Consider the following 22993-nt stretch of genomic DNA (forward strand, 5'->3'; position numbering starts at 1 on the left):
TTGTTACCTCTAGACTTGTCTATTCCAATACTCTCCATGGCCGGCCTCCCATCTTCCACCCTACATCAACTTGAGGTCATCCAAAACTCTGCTGTCCATATCCTGACTCGCACCAAGTCCTATTACCCCAGATTTATTGGTTAAAAATTGATTTCAGGAACCATTTTATTGCTAATTGAAAAGTAAGAAAATTAAGACGAAGGCCCCAATTTTGATGAGCTGTAAGGCCTGCCCATTTTTCAGCAGTCCCCGGGCAGCACTTACCTTTCTGACGCCTGCTGCCGCTGGTACCAATTTTCGGCTCGGTATTGTGGGCAGCGGCAGCAGACAGTGAGAGTCGACGAGCACCAGCGGCCGGCGGCACCATTGGATGTCAGGTGCAGGCCTCCCGAATCGGAGAACTTTGGAGACACCGCACCACGCATGCGCGAGATCTGGATTTTTTGGGAGTTCTTTCAGCACACCGACATCATTTCTGACGCAATTGAGGCTGCTGGGACATCTGCGCATGCGCATAAACGTTGAACACGCTCTTGCACCTGCCGGTTGTCTAGCGAAGATTGTAGGAGACACTTTTCCATTCGTTTAGTGATTTATCATGAGTGGGAAAAAAAGCTTCAAAGAAGACTGTCAAGACCAGGCCCAGCGCTCCCTGTTTAATGATGAGGAACTGGAGGAGCTTGTATCAGAGGTGGAGCGCAGGTATAAAGACCTCACCCGGGATGGTTGTGGCAAACCTCCACCACCTCAATACAGACGCATCTGGAGGGAGATTGGTGAGGCCGTGTCCTTAATGGACAACATTGAGTGGGATGGAAACCAGTGTAGGAAACGTTGGAACCATGTGGTGGCGTCAACAAGAGTGAGTAAACATTTATGGGACCCCTTCCGTGCAACTGCAAAAGGTATTGGCCCAGATGTGTGTGTGAGTGTGTGTGAAATTGTGTGGGGGGCATGAGCAAAGGGGGTAAAGGCTGCCAATAAACTTCCAAGGCAGCAAGCTTCTGTGCCATGGGAGGGGGTCCGGCAGAGGTGATAGAGTTGAGCAGCCTGGCGGAGCATGCCTTGGCATTGGTGGGTGACCGCCGCCATGCAACCACAAAGGGTGATGCAGATCCCGTGCTGGAGCATGCTAAGGGTATAATAGTCTCCGGTGTGAGTAACGCTCATGGCATGAAAGGTCATGCAATGTCAAGGCAGATGCGTTTTAACGCACAGTTTGTCGCCCATTATTGGTGTGCCCATGTAGAGATGGTACACCTTGCTGGCACATTGTGAGATGAGATGGCTCACGTGTCAGCTTGACGTACCCTCCCCCCGACCCCCCCCATAGACTGAAATGTTGTCCTCTGCTTGCAGATGGTGAGTCGGACAGCACCGATCAATGACACCATCCAGCTCTGGCACTCAAAGGAGGAGTGTGACCCCAGTCTCCCCCACCCCGACATTGTCCCCAGCCCAAGACATGAGCTCCTTCCTCCACCCCGCCCCCCCCCCACCCATTTCCACTGCACCCACCTCTGCCACCCAGAGTCATGAAGAAGAAGAGAGAGAAGGGCCCGTCTTTGAGCCCCTTGAGGTGGAGGAGCTGGAAGAGGATGACACCAGCCTCCTGCCACGTATGCCCCCTGTCCTGAGACCCTCGGCGTCGGGCTCAGAATTCATGCATTCAAGCGCTGCCAGGTGCAGAGGCCGTGGAGCTAAGCCAACCCACACCAACCTGCACCGACCCGGTGACCCGCACCGACCCAACAAGCTGCTGACGTTGCAGGACAGTTCACAGCAATTAACGAGATGGTCCAGCTATCAAGGATGAGCGTCGACCGAGATCGCCAGCTGCTGCAGACCATGGCTGGGATAGGTGCCAGCATCAAATCCCTTGCTCAGCACCACACTGACCCAATGGACTGGCTCAGTAGTGCGGTGGTGCACAACACCCAGGCTGCTGAGGCGATGAGGCAAGCGATGGCTTCTGGGCAGCTTGTGCAAGCCTCCAACTCCACACCCTCAAGGCACACAGATCTCGAGGAGCCAGAGCTGCCGGCGCCTTCAGTCACACAACCGCCCCCCGCCCACCCAACTTCTCGCCAAGACGGACATGTCTGCAGAGATCCGGCTGCCCTCCTGGACAACCTTCTCAAGCAGAGGCGGGGAGGGGGAGGGGTGCAGGGTGCCGTCTTCAAGGCGGGGCAAAGAAGAGGAAGATGGGCCTCACATCGGGGGGGGGGAGGTGGGGGGGGGGGAGAGGTGGTGGTAGTGGGTAGGGGGTGGGTGTTAGTGGTCAAGATGTTGGAAGATTCTATAAGGTTATGTCACTTTTGTAATGATGCACTTTTAAACACCGTCACAATGTTCACCCGCTCTTGGTCAGTGCCTCATTCCCATGTGATATGTGGTGCCATGTGAGAAACACAGAGCATTCCCTCAGGGGTTCCACTGTATGAGGAATATATTGCGCTCCACATATGATTGTAATGTATAATGGTCCTGTCATCAGGACATCGTGGCACAACAAGTAAGGACGACCAATATGGAAAGGCTGCCACTCATTGAGAGTCACTTGAAGTACTTGCAGGGCACATGTTAATGCTTGCAGGTCAAGCCACTTTTTATGGCACCAAACATGGCGGAATGCCACCCCTGAGACGATATGTTCATCAGCTACATTGCAGTCCATTATATGTATTTTCCCCTCTTCCACACCTCCTGTCATGATGTTCTCAGTATCAATTGCAGCTATAGAAACATAGAAACATAGAAAATAGGTGCAGGAGCAGGCCATTCAGCCCTTCTAGCCTGCACCGCCATTCAATGAGTTCATGGCTGAACATGAAACTTCAGTACCCCCTTCCTGCTTTCTCGCCATACCCCTTGATCCCCCGAGTAGTAAGGACTTCATCTAACTCCCTTTTGAATATATTTAGTGAATTGGCCTCAACTAGTTTCTGTGGTAGAGAATTCCACAGGTTCACCACTCTCTGGGTGAAGAAGTTTCTCCTCATCTCGGTCCTAAATGGCTTACCCCTTATCCTCAGACTGTGACCCCTGGTTCTGGACTTCCCCAACATTGGGAACATTCTTCCTGCATCTAACCTGTCTAAACCCGTCAGAATTTTAAACGTTTCTATGAGGTCCCCTCTCATTCTTCTCAACTCCAGTGAATACAAGCCCAGTTGATCCAGTCTTTCTTGATAGGTCAGTCCCGCCATCCCGGGAATCAGTCTGGTGAACCTTCGCTGCACTCCCTCAATAGCAAGAATGTCCTTCCTCAGGTTAGGAGACCAAAACTGTACACAATACTCCAGGTGTGGCCTCACCAAGGCCCTGTACAACTGTAGCAACACCTCCCTGCCCCTGTAAGATGCCATCGCTTGGCATCTTATCACTTTCTCATAATAACTCTGGCATAAGCTCATACCATCAGCACAGTCACAATCAGTCACTAAATAGGTTCCGCATGAAATGGTCACCAAACCCTTGCAGGGCATCGCTACTGAGCCCTCACCATCTACTGCAACTTATTGCCGCTTCCTCTACCACACTGTCCCTTCAACGGAGTCACAGGGAGTCACATATCTGACCTCTCTGGGCGGGTTAATGTCCATCACCTCACGATTGATGTCCCACTGATAATGCTGCAGGATGTGAACGATATCCGGGAAGTGCAGCGCTGCAGGACTCTGAGCGAGCCGCCCGACTCACAGCCAGCTCACACCAGCTTTTCCCCAGCGGCCCTTTTGGCGGCCGGCAGGCCGGGCGATCATAGACGGTCTCCGATGAGGAAAAAGACGGATTTCCCGCCTCCAGCACGGGCGGCAGGCCGGCGCACCAAGGGAACCACCAGGGCCAATCTCGCGGCGGGCAGAATGTGGGCAGCAGGTGGGCGGGACCAGAGGAATTGCCGAAAAAAACTTCATTTCCGGTGGAACCTCGGTGGCTGTGGGTGGGCCGTAGTCACAATAAAGATATGATCAGGTCAATCTTGGATGCATTTTCATCTGTCCAATCAGGAAGGGGTTGTTGATAAATGAGTGTACTTGGATTCAACCCACAGAGGAACAGTATGTCTGCACAAGTTAACTCATTTGTGGCAAATAAGGATTAATATGGCAAGGAAATCCAGTTAAAATACATTGGAAAAGTGGGAGACGTCAGACAAAATAGGGATCCAGCGGAAGAAGCAGTTAAAGTGTGCTCCCGCACCCAATGAAAATAAATATTTTACACCCGTTTCTTTATCAAAAGTAAGCATTATTAAATATTTCAATTGCACAGGAGCAATCTGTCCAAAGATGCATTAATTATATGCATAAATAAGATTGAAATTTTTACATGCCTGACTGGACCAATCTATGCACAGATTTATCTATAATATATCTGTAAATATTAAAAGTCTTGCATCTGAGTGCACTTTCTATTCTATGATACTTCTTGCAACTGTCTCACTTTGTTGAAATAGCAGTAAGTCAGATTCTGAAGAGTTACAGAACACACAAATTAAATGTAAGGAAAGTGGCTATAAAACTACCAATGAGAAACTAATAAGGATATTGTGTTCAGCTTTGGTCTCCTAATCTGAGGAAGGATGTTCTTCCTATTGAGGGAGTACAGTGAAGGTTCACCAGATTGATTCCTGGGATGGCAGGACTGACATATGAGGAAAGACTGGATCAACTGGGCTTGTATCCACTGGAGTTTAGAAGAATGAGAGGGTATCTCATAGAAATACATAAATTCTGACGGGTTTAGACAGGTTAGATGCAGGAAGAATGTTCCCGATGTTGGGGAAGTCCAGAACCAGGGGTCACAGTCTAAGAATAAGGGGTAAGATATTTAGGACCGAGATGAGGATAAACTTCTTCACTCAGAGAGTTATTAACCTGTGGAATTCCCTACTGCAGAGAGTTGTTGAGGCCAGTTCGTTAGATATATTCAAAAGGGAGTTAGATATGGCTCTTAAACTAAAGGGATCAAGGGGTATGGAGAGAAAGCAGGAAAGGGATACTGAGGTTGAATGATCAGCCATGATCTTATTGAATGGCTGTGTAGGCTCGAAGGGCCGAATGGCCTACTGCTGTACCTAATTTCTATGTTTCTATTAAAGAATTAATCCTAAATGAGCAGTCAGGAGAACCTACCATGAAAAAGTCAATATTTTTCGGAAAGTGATTTTGTTTGCCATTTTCTCTCAGTAATTTCAGTTTTGAAGGGGAGAAATTTGGCATGTTAGTTGTACACCCCGGCTACCACATGATGCACCAAGTTGGCACCATCCCACACCAACACCATAAAGCATCCCGACAATGTCCAACCCATTCCTTCCACACCCAACACCATTGAGGGGGGTATCGTTATGTCTCACCATTCACTGCAACTCAAAAAGTCACTTCCAAAGAGACACAAGTCTGTCCAAGAAGGCAAAGTGTTGAAAATAAAGATTGCAATGTTTGGCAGCACATGCACATAAACTTCACGTGAACATTGGCTAAAAGACCCAAGTGCCTACCCTTGTTAGTTTGTATGATTGGACAAGGATGAGGGTGAGTGTGAGGGGTGAGTTACGAGATGGGGATGTAATTAAAAACATTTTTTTAATTCTCCAATACTACGTTTCTGAGGGAATGAAAATTCAGATGTGTAAAATTAAATTATAGGGCCAGAGGGGTGTCCGTGGAGGGGTGCTCTGGGGCAGTAGCTCAAGCACCGTGCTCTGGATCCCAACGACTCATGCTACACGCATGCTCCACGTGGCACCGACATGACAGAACGCTCCTCCCCTTTAATTGAAGAGAGGGCCGCTGCGTGCTCTACAGTACCTTTGGCGGCCACCAGGGAACGGGTCAACGGTCCAGTATCCAAAACGGAGTGCCAGGCTGCAGGATGGCGGCCGGACAAGGCAAGGGCTGACATTGGCAGGCCGACAGAAAGATATGGCAGCCCACGGTGCAAACAGCCTCCGCTTTAATTGCCGTCCCTGGCTGGTGGTGTCATCGGCCGGCGTCATCCTCGCTGCCCACGGGGCAATTTTCCCCACAGGGCGCAAAGTGATCGGCGCGGGGCAGTGTGGGGTCTGTGCGCACGGCGATTACGTCATCGCCATGCATGCGCCAACCCGGGGCGCAAATCGCAGGGCGTGGCACTCATGACATAACACCCCTCAAACCTCGGTGGCAATTTCCCCGCGGGCACTACCGACCGCTTCCCCCAGCCGATAACCTCGTTGCGCCCCAATAGTAGCCCCCCGGATGCGCTAATGGGGCTATAAAAAAGGGCAGTTTCACCCCCTGTGTCTCTTCAGCCTTCAACACTATCTTGTTGGTTGATTTTCAAAATTATTTGAAGAGAAGCTAGAGGATAAATTTCAAAAGATTCGTTCAAGTAAAGTTTATATTGAATGTTTTTGAAAATTGAGAGACTGTGTCAAAGAGAAAGAAGCTTCATACTGTACTAATTACATATCGGTTGGAGATTGTTGATCCTAAAATTCCAAACATTTTCTTACTTAGCTTTACACATAGAAAAAAGTAATTGAAAGTGAAAACTACCTCACCTGTAGATCAGTTAGTAAGGAACACTGTAAAATATTTGTTGCAGTTTCTCCAGTCTCGAAGAAGGGTCATCGACCTGAAACGTTAACTCTGTTTCTCTCTCCATAGATGCTGTCTGACCCACTGAGTATTTCCAGCATTTTCTTCTTTTATTTCAGATTTCCAGCATCCGCAGTATTTTGCTTTTGTACTGTAAAATATTTGATGCAAGCAAGTTGCCCTATTGCCCAAGTTGCTACTGACTACAGTCTGAGAATTTTTTGCATTATATTCAAGATATAATAAAAATAATGGCCCGGATTTTAAAGTCTGCGGCAAAGAAACTGCGTTTATCAAGCTTACAGCTGCCCACAGACTTTTTGCGGGTTTTTGGGTGGCAACTGATGGTACTGACAGCTCATCACAGCTACACGGTTACTGTGTCGTGAATGAACAGCACAAACAACAGCGTGACTCTTCAACCAATCAGATTGACAACTCCTCACTGAGACACACAGGCCCCAATTTTGCCGACCGAGGCGGGAGTGAGGCGGAGATCTCAGCCTACTGCCAGTTCCATCCCGCTCTGTACAAGTGATTTTACAATGATGGGGCTTGTTAAGCCAGCCCAGCAAGGTTCCTGTCCAATTAAAATGAAGCGGGTCTGATGACGTCATTTGTTGATGCGTCATCAACCGGTTTCCTTAAAGGGACCATGTCCACACATTTGACCGTTGTGCTATCAGTGTTCTACAGCATTGAGGTGCTGCTAACACTGACAAGCACTGCACAGAGGGGCACGGCTGCACCCAGGCTCTCCCATGGAGTCACAGCACACAGGGAGGTTCTCTTCCCTTCCCATGGGCAGAAAAGACCTCCCCAGGACACCAATGCAGCTCGGTTGCACAGTGCACAAGAGGGCACAAGCAGGGATGTGGTCAGGAGGACCTGGCTGCAGTGGTGCAAACCTTTCAATGATCTGAGTAGATCACAGATGTTATTGCAAAGCCACACTCAACCTCATCCTGCTGTGCCACTCATCATATCCCCATCACTCTGCCTTCCCTACCCTACTCCTGCACATCCTTACAGCAACGTGCCTTGCACCTCCATCCATTCCTTTATCACTTTACATTATCACATCCCCATCTCACTAGCCACCCCTCACACTCACCCTCATCCTAGTCCAATCATACCAACGAACAACACACAAGGATAGGCACTTGGGTGTTTTATCCATTGTTCGTGTAAAGTTTCTGTTAATGTGTTGTCAAACAATGAAATCTTTATTTGCGCGCACTTTTGGAAGTGGCTTAGTGAGTGAATGGTGAGACATAACAGTATCCCCCACAATGGTGATGAGTGTGGAAAGAATGTCTTGGGATTGCAAGGATGCTTTATGGTGCCGGTGTGGGGTGGTACCAACCTGGCGCATCATGTAGCAGCCAAGGTGTACAGCATAAAGTGAAGTCAATCTGGCCATCCTTGGCATCCCGGGCAGCAATGTGCTGATGCCCTGTGTCCTGGGCAGCATCAGTGATTGTGGAGTTGGTTGTTGGTGCTGCTGGTATGCTGGTGATGCTGGTGTTGGGGCTGGGATGCTGAGGACCAAGATGATATTTTTTAAAAGGGCGCCGATGCTGATGGAATAGATGGCGGGTGAGGTTGAGATGACAGAAGAGATCTGTCACTGGTGACAGAGGTTGTTCCAAGGAGATGACACTGGATAGAGATAATTTAATTCAATGTAAAATCATATACAGAAAGGGAAATAAAGAAAGGGAAAGAAAAATTGGATTGCGAGAGCGTTAATTTAATTTAGTTAATTTTTTCAAATGTCCAACAATAATTACATTCTGAAGGAATGAGACCCCACACTTGTAAACTTAAATTTTCTATGCCAGCATGGTTGTTTGGCAGTAATTAAGACTTATCATGTTGTTAAAAATTCAGTTCTCCCTCAATATACCAGCCCTAGCTTTTTCTTGTATGTGGAGGAGCAAGGCAAAAACCTCCAGATTTCCAGATTTAGATTGCACTGTGGAAGACATATTTCAACACTATATAAAAACTTGTATGTTTCTAAACATTTCGAGGAAAATTGCCATCATCTGAATTCCTGGGATTCAAGGCAATGTGGCCTGTATAGTCAATTTCTTGTTGATACACTCAATTCTTTCATCTAAATCATCAACGTAATATCTCCAAGTTTGCAGATGGCACTAAGCTGGGTGGCAGTGTGAGCTGTGAGGAGGATGCTAAGAGGCTGCAGGGTGACTTGGACAGGTTAGGTGAGTGGGCAAATGCATGGCAGATGCAGTGTAATTTAGATAAATGTGAGGTTATCCACTTTTGTGGCAAAAACAGGCAGACAGAATATTATCTGAATGGTGACAGATGAGGAAAAGGGGGGAGGTGCAACGAGACCTGGGTGTCATGGTTCATCAATCATTGAAAGTTGGCATGCAGGTACAGCAAGCGGTGAAGAAGGAAAATGGCATGTTGGCCTTCATAGCAAGGGGTTTTGAGTATCGGAGCAGGAAGGTCTGAATGCATTTGTTCAGGGCCTTGGTGAGGCCACACCTTGAATATTGTGTACAGTTTTTGAAATGACCTGACTATACAGTATAAATAAACACGAGGCCCATACTTGAGAGAAGCTCACTCTGTGACCAGTTACCTTTATTACCAAGACCTCAAGTGATGAAGGTGGGTGGAGCTTCCCCTTTTATCCCTGAAAGTCAAGCTTATAGTGTCTCCCACAAGTTTGCCCCCTTGTGGTCAATGTTCTCAAGGTGTACAACTTAGGTCAGCTTATATGGGTTACAATGATAGTTGAATACATTACATCATCTCCCCACCCCCACCAAAGTTTTATTGAGATCACAGGTTGAGTCTCTCTGGTGGTTTACGCTCCCTTGTAGAGCGCCTGAGTTGGGGCCCCGGTTGTTGGGCGCTGGCCTGAATGTCTGCTGTTTGCGGTGCCTCAGGCCTGTCCGGACTGCCCACAGTGACTGGGCTCTCCTCCACTTGGTTCCGGTGTTCGGTCACCTGTGGTGGAGTGAACTCTTCATCGTGTTCATCCTCTGCTTCTTCTATGGGGTTGCTGAACCTCCTTTTAGTTTGATCCACGTGTTTGTGGCAGATTTGTCCATTGGTAAGTTTAACTACCAAAACCCTATTCCCCTCTTTGGCAATCACAGTGCCTGCAAGCCATTTGGGCCCTGCAGCGTAATTAAGAACAAAAACATGGTCATTGACATCAATACATCGCAAAATCGCATTCCTGTCATTGTAGTCACATTGTGACTGTCACCTGCTCTCAACAATTTCTTTCATAGTTGGGTGTATAAGGGATAACCTGGTTTTGAGCGTCCTTTTCATTAGCAGTTCTGCGGGTGGAACCCCTGTGAGCGAGTGTGGTCGGGATCTATTGGCCAACAGGAGGCGCGATAAGCGGCTTTGTAGGGAATCCCCTTGGATTCTGAGCATCCCCTGTTTGATTATCTGCACTGCTCGTTCTGCCTGGCCGTTTGAGGCTGGCTTGAATGGTGTCATTCTGACATGGTTGATTCCATGCCTGACATGAAGTCCTTGAATTCAGTGCTTGTTGAAGCACGGGCCACTGTCGCTGACTAAGACATCCGGGAGACCGTGGGAGGCAAACATTGCCCGTAGACTTTCTACCATGGCAGAGGATGTGCTTGAATTTAAAATGGCACACTCAATCCATTTGGAGTAGGCGTCTACTACAACCAAAATAATTTTTCCTCTGAAAGGACCTGTGTAGTCCACATGGATGCGTGACCATGGCTTGGCGGGCCAGGACCAGTGGCTAAGGGGGGCTTCCCTGGGTGCATTGCCCAGCTGAGCACATGTGTTGCACCTGCGAACACAAAGTTCCAGGTCTGCATCTATCCCTGGCCACCAAACGTGTGACCTGGCAATTGCCTTCATCATGACAATGCCCGGGTGCTCATTGTGAAGTTCTCTGATAAACACCTCTCTGCCCATCTGGGACATGACTACTTGGTTTCCCCACAGTAGGCAATCGGCCTGAATCGAGAGTTCATCCTTGCGCCTATGAAACGATTTAAATTCCTCAGGGCATGCCCCATACGTGGCTGCCCAGTCCCCATTCAGGACACATTTCTTAACTAAAGACAGTAGTGGGTCTTTATTTGTCCAAACTTTAATCTGACGGGCTGTCACAGGAGAGCCTTTGGTTTCGAAGGCTTCAACAGCCATGACCATCTCAGCATCATGCTCAGTTGTCCCCTCAGTGGTGTCTAGTGGGAGCCTGCTGAGTGCATCGGCGCAGTTTTCAGTGCCCGGTCTGTGCCGAATTGTACAGTCATTGGCGGCTAATGTAAGTGCCCACCTCTGTATGTGGGCCGATGCATTCGCATTTATGGCCTTGTTGTCGGCCAAAAGGGACGTTAGGGGTTTGTGATCTGTCTCCAGCTCAAATTTCCTGCCAAACAGATACTGGTGCATTTTTTTTACTGCATATACACATGCTAGCGCTTCCTTTTCTACCATCCCGTAGTCCCTTTCTGTCTGGGACACACTTCTGGAGGCATAAGCTACCGGCTGTAACTGACCATTGGCATTCACATGCTGCAACACACACCCGACACCATAGGACGACGCATCGCATATTAGAACAAGTTTCTTACACGGGTCATATAAAGTTAACAGTTTGTTGGAGCATAACAAATTGCGTGCTCTATTAAAAGCCCTTTCCTGGCTGTCCCCCCAGATCCAATCGCGACATTTGCGTAGGAGCACGTGTAGCGGCTCTAACAGCGTGCTCAATTTGGGAAGAAAGTTACCAAAATAGTTCAGGAGCCCCAGGAACGAATGCTGCTCCGTCGTGTTACGGGGTCTGGGTGCTCTCTGGATCGCTTCTGTTTTGGATGCAGTAGTCTGATCCCGTCTGCTGCTACCCTCCTCCCCAGGAATTCTACCTCTGGAGCTAGGAAGACGCACTTCGTCTTTTTCAGTCGCAGACCTACCCGGTCCAGTCTGCGCAGCACCTCCTCCAGGTTGTGGAGGTGTTCTTCAGTATCGTAACCCGTGATGAGGATGTCGTTTTGAAAAACCACTGTCCTTGGAATCGACTGGAGGAGACTTTCCATATTTCGCTGAAAGATCGCAGCGGCCGAACGAATCCCGAATGGACATCTGTTGTACTCAAACAACCCCTTGTGTGTCATGATGGTGGTCAGCTTCTTCAACTCACTCGCCAGCTCTTGGGTCATGTAAGCTGAGGTCAGGTCCAATTTTGAAAAAAGTTTGCCACCGGACAGCGTCGCAAAGAGGTCCTCCGCTCTCGGTAGCGGGTACTGGTCTTGAAGTGACACCCGATTGATGGTAGCCTTGTAATCGCCACATATCCTGACCGACCCATCTGCCTTGAGTACCGGCTCGATCGGGCTCGCCCAGTCACTGAATTCGACTGGCGAGATGATGCCTTCCCTCAGCAGTCGGTCCAATTCGCATTCTATCTTTTCCCGCATCACGTATGGCACCGCTATGTCCTTGTGCTGTACTGGCCTGGCGTCCGGGTTTATGTGAATCACTACCTTGGTCCCCGTGAAAGTGCCGATGCTGGGTTGAAATAATGAGTCAAATTTGTCCAGGATCTGTGAGCATGATACTCGCTCCACAGAAGAAATTGCATTGACATCGCCCCATTTCCAGTTCATGACAGCAAGCCAACTCCTCACCAGCAGTGGGGTACCGTCCGCCGGGACAATCCAGAGTGGTAACCTGTGCTCTGACTCTTTGTGGGTCATGACTACCCTTGCACTGCCTAGCACCTGAATGATCTCCTTTGTATATGTCCGTAGCTGTGCGTCAATCGGCAATAAATTTACCTCCTGGGCTTGGACACCCACAACCTTTCGAACTGTTTGATACTCATCAGGGACTGGCTGGCCCCCGTGTCTAGCTCCATTAATACTGGGATGCCATTGAGGAGCACTTTCATCATTATCAGTGGCGTCCTGGTATATGAACTGCATATGTACTCCACATGAACTCACTGAACTTGAGCTTCCAGTGATTTCCCCCATTATTCATTTGGCCTTATCGGGCTTACATCGGGCCTGTCCTCCTCGTAGATCAACCTGGCTACAGGCTTCCTGCACATACGCGCCAAGTGACCACTGACGTTGCACTTTCTGCAGGTATATTGTTGATATCTGCAAGCTCTGGCTGCGTATTTGCCTCCACACCTCCAGCATGAGCTGGAGGCCCCATTGTTGGAAACAAGAGGTCCATTACCAGTCGATCGTCTCTGACTGTCTCTGCGACTGTCCTTAAGCGCATCATTAACAGGTGTTGATGGCCCCATTACTGGCCGCATTGTCAATTGCGATGGCACGAATCGCCGTTCAGCTAGCAATTGTCTCTGTTGAATTCCCCCTTTGGGTTCGACTACATGCTGGGGCATGTCCGATTGCCCTTGTCTGCCTGGAGAAATGTGTGTCGTTTTAACAATGTTGACTCCCTGGTCATTTGCCGCATTTGAGCCAAGATTTTTGTCATACATCATTCTGGTCTCTTCCTCCCGAGATAAATGTCTGGGCTATCAGAGCCGCCGCTTCCAAGGTCAAGTCTTTGGTCTCAATCAGTTTCCTGAAAAGCCCAGCGTGCCCGATGCCCTCAATAAAAAAGTCTCGCAGCATCTCCGCTTTGCATGTATCTGGGAACTTACATAGGCTCGCCAGTCGCCGGAGGTCTGCCACGAAGTCTGGAACGCTTTGCCCTTCTCGCCGCCGGTGCGTGTAAAACCGGTGTCTCGCCATGTGCATGCTGCTCGCCGGTTTAAAGTGTTCCCCAATCAACTTACTGAGCTCTTCGAACATCTTGTCTGCCGGCTTCTCTGGTGCTAGAAAGTCCTTCATCAGGGAGTACGTTCTGGATCCACAAACCGGCAGGAGATGAGCCCTGCGTTTGTCGGACGAATCCTGTCCCAGCCATTCCTTAGTGACAAAACTGTGCTGTCGTCTCTCAATAAAGTCGTCCCAATCATCACCAACACAGTACCTCTCTTCTGTGCTGCTAGTGGCTATGCTCGCGTGGTTTAAATCCCAGTTTCTCGTCGTCAATGATATGTCCTTACTATACACACGAGGCCCATACTTGAGAGAAGGTCACTCTGTGACCAGTTCCCTTTATTACCAAGACCTCAAGTGATGAAGGTGGGTGGAGCTTCCCCTTTTATACCTGAAAGTCCAGGTTAGGAGTGCCTCCCACAAGTTCGCCCCTTGTGGTCAATGTTCTCAAGGTGTACAACTTAGGTCAGCTTATACATGGGTTACAATGATAGTTGAATACATGACAGTTTTGGTCTCCTAATCTGAGGAAGGACATTCTTGCTATTGAGGGAGTGCAGCAAAGGTTCACCAAACTGATTCCCGGGATGGTTGGAATGACATATGAAGAAAGACTGGATTGACTAGGCTTATATTCACTGGAATTTAGAAGAATGAGAGGGGATCTCATAGAAACATCTAAAATTCTGACAGGATTGGACAGGTTAGATGCAGGAAGAATGTTCCCGCTGTTGGGGAGGTCCAGAACCAGGGGTCACAGTCTAAGGATAAGAGGTAAGCCATTTAGGACCGAGATGAGGAGAAACTTCTTCACTCAGAGAATTGTGAACCTGTGGAATTCTCTACCACAGAAAGTTGTTGAGGCCAGTTCTTTAGATATATTCAAAAGGGAGTTAGATGTGGCCCTTATGGCTGAAGGGATCAATGGGTATGGAGAGAAAGCAGGAAGGGGGTACTGAAGTTGCATGATCATCTATGATCATATTGAATGGTGGTGCAGGCTCGAAGGGCCGAACAACCTACTCCTGCACCTATTTTCTATGTTTCTTGTCGAACGCTGTCTGTGCAAACTATTATATAATAAATTTGCAATTCTTTGGCATGGTCCCCCATCCTTAGCAGGTAAAGACAATTTCTAGTGCAGCATCAAGCCCCACAGACCAAAAGGCCCGAGATCTTGAGCAGAAAATTGAGAGAATAAAACATTGGGGCTTAGAGTTTCACTGGTTTTTAAACTATCGCAAAAGATCGAGAATTTCAAGCGCAACCGAGTTTCCGTGATCTTTTGCGTTTAATAAACATTGCGCTAGAACCTGTCCCCGCCCACAAAACTAGCCACACCCCCAGCGCAATTTAATCACCATTGCAAGTTTCAGCTAATTGCACCCGTTTGAGAAGGCTCTTAAAATGAAGCTGTTTTATTAGGTGCAATGACACCCTTACACATATTTTAAAAGCTATGAAACATGTTTTTTAAAAGTTACTAAGAAACTTATTACTGTACACTAATGTAACTAGTAAATGGTGCTGTATAGTTTTTTTTTAAAGTCATTTTCAGTTATTTAAAATCAGGTTACTTACAAGTGCTGGACTAAAAATAAAAATGGTTATTTTTTTGTGATAAACCCATTTTCATCTTTATTAATAAAACTGCATCATGTTACCACTCTGAAATATATCAAGGGATATGTTTTCATGCAAAAATGCATTTAAAAAAAAATTGTATTCTCAATCGTTGCCCAATTGCGCTCATTCATAGGAGATTTTACGTTCGACGATATGCAAATGCGTTTTGAGCAAAATAAAACACTTCTGAAAACGAGCGCAATTTGTGCCCGGGTTACCGATTGCACCCAAAGTGGAATCTCTTGGCCGAGATTGTTAAGTGACATCTATGATGGTCACCTCCTTATTTGTTATTGGTTTTCTTAACTTGGCAATCATCAGACATAATGGCCTGAAATTTGCTGTAGTAATAATGCTGAGGCCGTCAGCACTTGTCATTATTACTCGGTAAATCTGACAGCAATTCTGGTGTCTGCTCATCTGTAGCTAAATGCGGAAATGCGGAATTTGCTGTCAGTGATAACCTGCTCCTTTCACAGACTGTGCTAATTTTTGCCGATAGAGTCTGCATAGTAATCACTGTTGAGTCGTGAACTTAAACTAATTACCCACTCTTATCGCACTAAAGACCAATGAAAAATTTAAGCTTGTTCAATCAGGAGTAACTGAGTTTTTGATGATGTAGTAAATCATAAATACTGCTTAACAACTCTCTGGCTCTGAAAAATTTAATTTTACACATGTGCAGTCTCATTCCCTCAGAAGAAAATTAAAATGTTGCAAATTTTCAAAAAAATAAAGCTTTTTTTTCAAAAGTTTGTGTTTTTCGATAACATTTCTCCCTTAATCCTTTATGTATGTCCTAATCTTTATTTCGCTTTCTGTACAGTGATTTAAATGTAATTTGTATTTCCTGCTTTTTACTTCCTGCTTTGCCATCTGTGAGGATTCTTCAATCTGATGTGTAAAATTAAATTATAGGGCCAGAGGGGTGTCCGTGGAGGGGTGCTGTGGGGCAATAGCTCAAGCACCGTGCTCTGGATCCCAACGCCTCATGCTACACGCATGCTCCACGTGGCACCGACATGACAGAACGCTCCTCCCCTTTAATTGAAGAGAGGGCCGCTGCGTGCTCTACAGTATCTTTGGCGGCCACCAGGGACCGGGTCAACAGTCCAGTACCCAAAACGGAGTGCCAGGCTGCAGGATGGCGGCCGGACAAGGCAAGGGCTGACATTGTCAGGCCGAAAGAAAGATATGGCAGCCCACGGTGCAAACAGCCTCCGCTTTAATTGGCGTCCCTGGCTGGTGGTGTCATCGGCCGACGTCATCCTCACTGCCCGTGGGGCAGCCTCCCTGCTGCCTGCCCTATAGCTAGATACCACAGATCCCCCATAGAAGACGTTGAATTCAAATTGACATTGGAAAAGAGGAAGTTTATGCTCTAGAACCCGCTAAAACTTCATGGGCAGCTTTTTTCGAGATGAACGGTGATCGCTGTTCTTTTCCCGCTGACCGCAAAATCCAGACCATTACCATGAACAATAACAAGGAAACAAAATTTAGTATATATTGTATTAACATGATAGATTGCCAATATGAACCACAGATGTGTCTAAACAACATACTTGGTTTAATCTATTCTCAGCACTTCACTTTTCTATTGTAATATATTTAGTGTGCAGTGTGTGCTTGTTTTCTAAGACAGCTAACAAATTTGTTTTTTTCTGTAACAGATTGTCTACTGGAAAATAAAAAGTTTGTTGGAGCGGAGAAAACGACATGTTGAAAGACACGTGCTTACTTTCAGTGGACAACGCGGTCATGGAATGGTTCCAGGTCTCGAACCCTACAGTGAATATGGTCTGATCATGATGGTTTTTAATAGAAAGGGTGATGGGCCACAAAGTGGATCCATCCACTTCAAGACTCCAGAAGGAGGTAAAGCAGAAGGCTCTTGCAATATCAATTACAGAAGGTTAAGCAAACTTGGAATTTCTTATGTTGCTGCAGATCAAAGGATCATATGTGAATGTAATTGAATCTCTTTATAGCTATAAGTAAACAATAGTTTACAGAATAACGTACATTTCCGAGCCCTTTGCTAAACATATTTTTCTTTCATAACATTACTTCAAATTATACGTATCACATGCAAAAGCAAAAATGATGATTGATCGGATTTAGGACATCAATGAATAATTACCTTGAGGTTTCTTATTGAACATTCTCCATGCAACTGCGTCCTAAAGCAGGAAATAAAATAATGATTTATCAGGATACTCTGGAAAATTAGATTATGAAGTTGAAAAAAGGGATAATGATGCTTTACATATTATATGCACCCTGACACTAAGAACTATTCCGTTTGATTCTGCATATGAACATAGTTACCAACTGTGTTCATAGTCTGTACAACCAGTAGATAGAGGTGAAGTGTGGAATATTTTGTTTCCCTTATATCTTCAGTAATTGTTTAGCCCATGTTATGACTGAACGAAGTGAAGATATGGGAACAAATGGAGAAAATATCAATGGAGCGGTCATGAACAATTTGAGTTTGGCTGCCAGTATCATATGACCAGTTGAAATAGAGAAGGATATGTAAAGTCAAATCAGCAAAATAACATAACACCCCTTTAATCAGTCTTGAGATTGAGCTTGTGCCAAATACTCGATGGTATTAGGACTTAGGGTAAGTGACTGCATTCATCTATCTTTGGAAGTGAGAAGAGAAACAGGATTATGATGGCATTCCAATCCTTCAGTCAACTGTAGTAGAGCTGGAAATATGGCAATATAGTCTGAACACCATGTCCTTCCCTTGGTGCAGACATTGGAGACAATAATGGGATATTGCAGGCTGTATCGGGTTTTTTTGAGAGGCAGAATTAGATTCATTGTGTTGCAGCAACAATAGAATCCATGTTACGCAAGTTATTTTATATCATTCAATCTGGTTATTCTTTCTAGCACAAAAAAATCTTCCTTATTGCTGCAAATGGGAGAGAAGTCTTTACATTAGACCTTTTCACAGACAACATTAACATCAGAAAAGGAGTTGTATAAATCTGAATGCTCGAAAAAATAGGCTTGTCTCCAATTTAAGACACCATCCAGTTGACACACTAATTGGCACAAAACATCATGTGAACCTCTGGTCACTACTATAAGGGGGAAATGGCAAGTTTGAGGCAGGATAAGAGGTTCTAGTGCTGCACCAGATAAAGTGCATGTTCCACAGTCTCTAGTTTGACATCCATATAAAAACTGGGGCTCCACTTTAGATATGAACAGAAACATGAAAAAGTCTCCAACACAAGAGATTTTCAGTATTCATGCTGTCTGCATAAACTTCCTGTTTTCCACAGTCGAATGGCTTTCTCATCAGTGTATGTATCTTGTCATTATGGTTTTTATTATAAGAAAAACTGATTGCCTGGACTGGGCATATCAACAAAATGAACAAACCAGCTGTTCATAGATGTGTAAGCAAGTCACCGATTCCTTGTTTGTTCAAGCAACCAATTTCATCACCTTCCCTGTGGACAATTGGTAACAACATGAGAAGGCTATGCAATTTTACAGAGTAACCAGGGAGTTATAGATTCTACCCACATGACCTGATGTGCTCTCTTTGCATAATGACACAACCTGCATGAATCTGAAAGGATTCTACTCTATAAATGTTCAGCTCCTTTGTAACCAGCAGTGCTGAATGATGCAAGTCAATGCTTGCTTCTGAGGCAGCTGTTATGAAGCCTTCTTTTTAAAGCAATCCACTGTGCCATCAATCTTTTCCCTACACAATATAACAACAAGGTGACTGCTGGGAACTGAAAGTTACCCTCGCTCATGACATTGTTGTAGCATCCAAGGACACCAGATGAAAATTAATATATCAAAATGCTTTCTTCTACTTGCATAATCGTAGACCACACTATTACATGTCAAAGCAGTGCTTCAGGTCCCTGTATAGGCCTGGGTGAGCCATGCAATACAGCCACGCCAGGCCTATACAATGTTAACTACTGCATACCAATTAGAGGCATTAACAGGGAGCTGCTGGTGTAGGAAGATCAACCTCAGGAAGGCCACTACTTGAGAGCAGCAGGAGGAGCAAAAGAAAGAGTCTTTTGCTGACGATGTAAGCGTTTCGGTAAACTCTCACAGAGGAGACCTCCCAACATGGAAATGTGCCTATTGCATTCTGTCTAACCTTCCCGTGCACTTCACAAATACACACCTGCAGTGCTTAAACTCTTGTATGTAACTTTCAAATTTATTCATGATAGTTGTTCATACATGCGACAAAACTTTAGCAAGGGCACTCTTGTGAATGCTGCAATGTAAGTGCAAACAACCTATTAATAGCCCTACATGTCATATATGTGCCTATTCTTTGCTGCTATAGTGCTTAGTTTTGGTAGCACTGAGGGACATAGAAACATAGAAACATAGAAAATAGGTGCAGGAGTAGGCCATTCGGCCCTTCTAGCCTGCACCGCCATTCAATGAGTTCATGGCTGAACATTCAACTTCAGTACCCCATTCCTGCTTTCTCGCCATACCCCTTGATCCCCCTAGTAGCAAGGACCTCATCTAACTCCTTTTTGAATATATTTAGTGAATTGGCCTCAACAACTTACTGTGGTAGAGAATTCCACAGGTTCACCACTCTCTGGGTGAAGAAGTTCCTCCGCATCTCGGTCCTAAATGGCTTACCCCTTATCCTTCGACTGTGACCTCTGGTTCTGGACTTCCCCAACATTGGGAACATTCTTCCTGCATCTAACCTGTCTAACCCCGTCAGAATTTTAAATGTTTCTATGAGGTCCCCTCTCATTCTTCTGAACTCCAGTGAATACAAGCCCAGTTGATCCAGTCTTTCTTGATAGGTCAGTCCCGCCATCCCGGGAATCAGTCTGGTGAACCTTCGCTGCACTCCCTCAATAGCAAGAATGTCCTTTCTCAGGTTAGGAGACCAAAACTGTACACAATACTCCAGGTGTGGCCTCACCAATGCCCTGTACAACTGTAGCAACACCTCCCTGCCCCTGTACTCAAATCCCCTTGCTATGAAGGCCAACATGCCATTTGCTTTCTTAACCGCCTGCTGCACCTGCATGCCAACCTTCAATGACTGATGTACCATGACACCCAGGTCTCTTTGCACCTCCCCTTTTCCTAATCTGTCACCATTCAGATAATAGTCTGTCTCTCTGTTTTTACCACCAAAGTGGATAACCTCACATTTATCCACATTATACTTCATCTGCCATGCATTTGCCCACTCACCTAACCTATCCAAGTCGCTCTGTAGCCTCACAGCATCCTCCTCGCAGCTCACACTGCCACCCAACTTAGTGTCATCCGCAAATTTGGAGATTCTACATTTAATCCCCTCATCTAAATCATTAATGTACAGTGTAAACAGCTGGGGCCCCAGCACAGAACCTTGCGGTACCCCACTAGTCACTGCCTGCCATTCTGAAAAGTACCCATTTACTCCTACTCTTTGCTTCCTGTCTGACAACCAGTTCTCAATCCATGTCAGTACACTACCCCCAATCCCATGTGCTCTAACTTTGCACATCAATCTCTTGTGTGGGACCTTGTCGAACGCCTTCTGAAAGTCCAAATATACCACATCAACTGGTTCTCCCTTATCCACTCTACTGGAAACATCCTCAAAAAATTCCAGAAGATTTGTCAAGCATGATTTCCCTTTCACAAATCCATGCTGACTTGGACCTATCATGTCACCTCTTTCCAAATGCACTGCTATGACATCCTTAATAATTGATTCCATCATTTTACCCACTACCGATGTCAGGCTGACCGGTCTATAATTCCCTGTTTTCTCTCTCCCTCCTTTTTTAAAAAGTGGGGTTACATTGGCTACCCTCCACTCCATAGGAACTGATCCAGAGTCAATGGAATGTTGGAAAATGACTGTCAACGCATCCACTATTTCCAAGGCCACCTCCTTAAGTACTCTGGGATGCAGTCCATCAGGCCCTGGGGATTTATCGGCCTTCAATCCCATCAATTTCCCCAACACAATTTCCCGGCTAATAAGCATTTCCCTCAGTTCCTCCTCCTTACTAGACCCCCCGACCCCTTTTATAACCGGAAGGTTGTTCGTGTCCTCCTTCGTGAATACCGAACCAAAGTACTTGTTCAATTGGTCCGCCATTTCTTTGTTCCCCGTTATGACTTCCCCTGATTCTGACTGCAGGGGACCTACGTTTGTCTTTACTAACCTTTTTCTCTTTACATATCTATAGAAACTTTTGCAATCCGTCTTAATGTTCCCTGCAAGCTTCTCCTCATACTCCATTTTCCCTGCCCTAATCAAACCCTTTGTCCTCCTCTGCTGAGTTCTAAATTTCTCCCAGTCCCCAGGTTCACTGCTATTTCTGGCCAATTTGTATGCCACTTCCTTGGCTTTAATACTATCCCTGATTTCCCTTGATAGCCACGGTTGAGCCACCTTCCCTTTTTTATTTTTATGCCAGACAGGAATGTACAATTGTTGTAGTTCATCCATGCGGTCTCTAAATGTCTGCCATTGCCCATCCACAGTCAACCCCTTAAGTATCATTCGCCAATCCATCCCAGCCAATTCACGCCTCATACCTTCAAAGTTAGCCTTCTTTAAGTTCTGGACCATGGTCTCTGAATTTACTGTTTCATTCTCCATCCCAATGCAGAATTCCACCATATTATGGTCACTCTTCCCCAAGGGGCCTCGCACAACGAGATTGCTAATTAATCCTCTCTCATTACATAACACCCAGTCTAAGATGGCCTCCCCCCTAGTTGGTTCCTCGACATATTGGTCTAAAAAACCATCCCTTATGCACTCCAGGAAATCCTCCTCCACCGTATTGCTTCCAGTTTGGTTAGCCCAATCTATGTGCATATTAAAGTCACCCATTATAACTGCTGCACCTTTATTGCACGCACCCCTAATTTCATGTTTGATGCCCTCCCCAACATCACTACTACTGTTTGGAGGTCTGTACACAACTCCCACTAACGTTTTTTGCCCTTTGGTGTTCTGCAGCTCTACCCATATAGATTCCACATCATCCAAGCTAATGTCCTTCCTAACTATTGCCTTAATCTCCTCCTTAACCAGCAATGCTACCCCACCTCCTTTTCCTTTTATTCTATCCTTTCTGAATGTTGAATACCCCTGGATGTTGAGTTCCCAGCCCTGATCATCCTGGAGCCACGTCTCCGTAATCCCAATCACATCATATTTGTTAACATCTATTTGCACAGTTAATTCATCCACCTTATTGCGGATACTCCTTTCATTAAGACACAAAGCCTTTAGGCTTGTTTTTTTAACACCCTCTGTCCTTTTAGAATTTTGCTGTACAATGGCCCTTTTTGTTCTTTGCCTTGGGTTTCTCTGCCCTCCACTTTTCCTCATCTCCTTTCTGTCTTTTGTTTTTGCCTCCTTTTTGTTTCCCTCTATCTCCCTGCATTGGTTCCCATCCCCCTGCCATATTAGTTTAACTCCTCCCCAACAGCACTAGCAAACACTCCCCCGAGGACATTGCTTCCGATTCTGCCCAGGTGCAGACCGTCCGGATTGTACTGGTCCCACCTCCCCCAGAACCGGTTCCAATGCCCCAGGAATTTGAATCCCTCCCTGCTGCACCATTGCTCAAGCCACGTATTCATCTGAGCTATCCTGCGATTCCTACTCTGACTAGCACGTGGCACTGGTAGCAATCCCGAGATTACTACTTTTGAGGTCCTACTTTTTAATTTAGCTCCTAGCTCCTTAAATTCGTTTCGTAGGACCTCATCCCTTTTTTTACCTATGTCATTGGTACCCACGTGCACCACGACAACTGGCTGTTCTCCCTCCCTTTTTAGAATGTCCTGCACCCGCTCCGAGACATCCTTGACCCTTGCACCAGGGAGGCAACATACCATCCTGGAGTCTCGGTTGCGGCCGCAGAAACGCCTATCTATTCCCCTTACAATTGAATCCCCTATCACTATCGCTCGCCCACTCTTTTTCCTGCCCTC

At 46.3% G+C, this 22993-nt stretch overlaps 1 protein-coding gene across 2 annotated transcripts in view; it reads left to right on the top strand.

Annotated features, from left to right (window-relative positions):
• Nucleotides 1-22993, top strand: part of LOC139277131 (neural cell adhesion molecule L1-like protein) — a 759673-nt gene that overhangs the window by 582377 nt on the left and 154303 nt on the right. For both annotated transcript variants that reach the window (XM_070895152.1, XM_070895153.1), the window contains exon 21: nt 16675-16879. In XM_070895152.1, the coding sequence (XP_070751253.1) occupies nt 16675-16879 (205 nt within the window). The remainder of the gene's footprint in view (nt 1-16674; nt 16880-22993) is intronic.

Source organism: Pristiophorus japonicus, chromosome 12 (assembly GCF_044704955.1).
Source record: "Pristiophorus japonicus isolate sPriJap1 chromosome 12, sPriJap1.hap1, whole genome shotgun sequence".
NCBI classification, from domain to species: Eukaryota; Metazoa; Chordata; class Chondrichthyes; family Pristiophoridae; genus Pristiophorus; species Pristiophorus japonicus.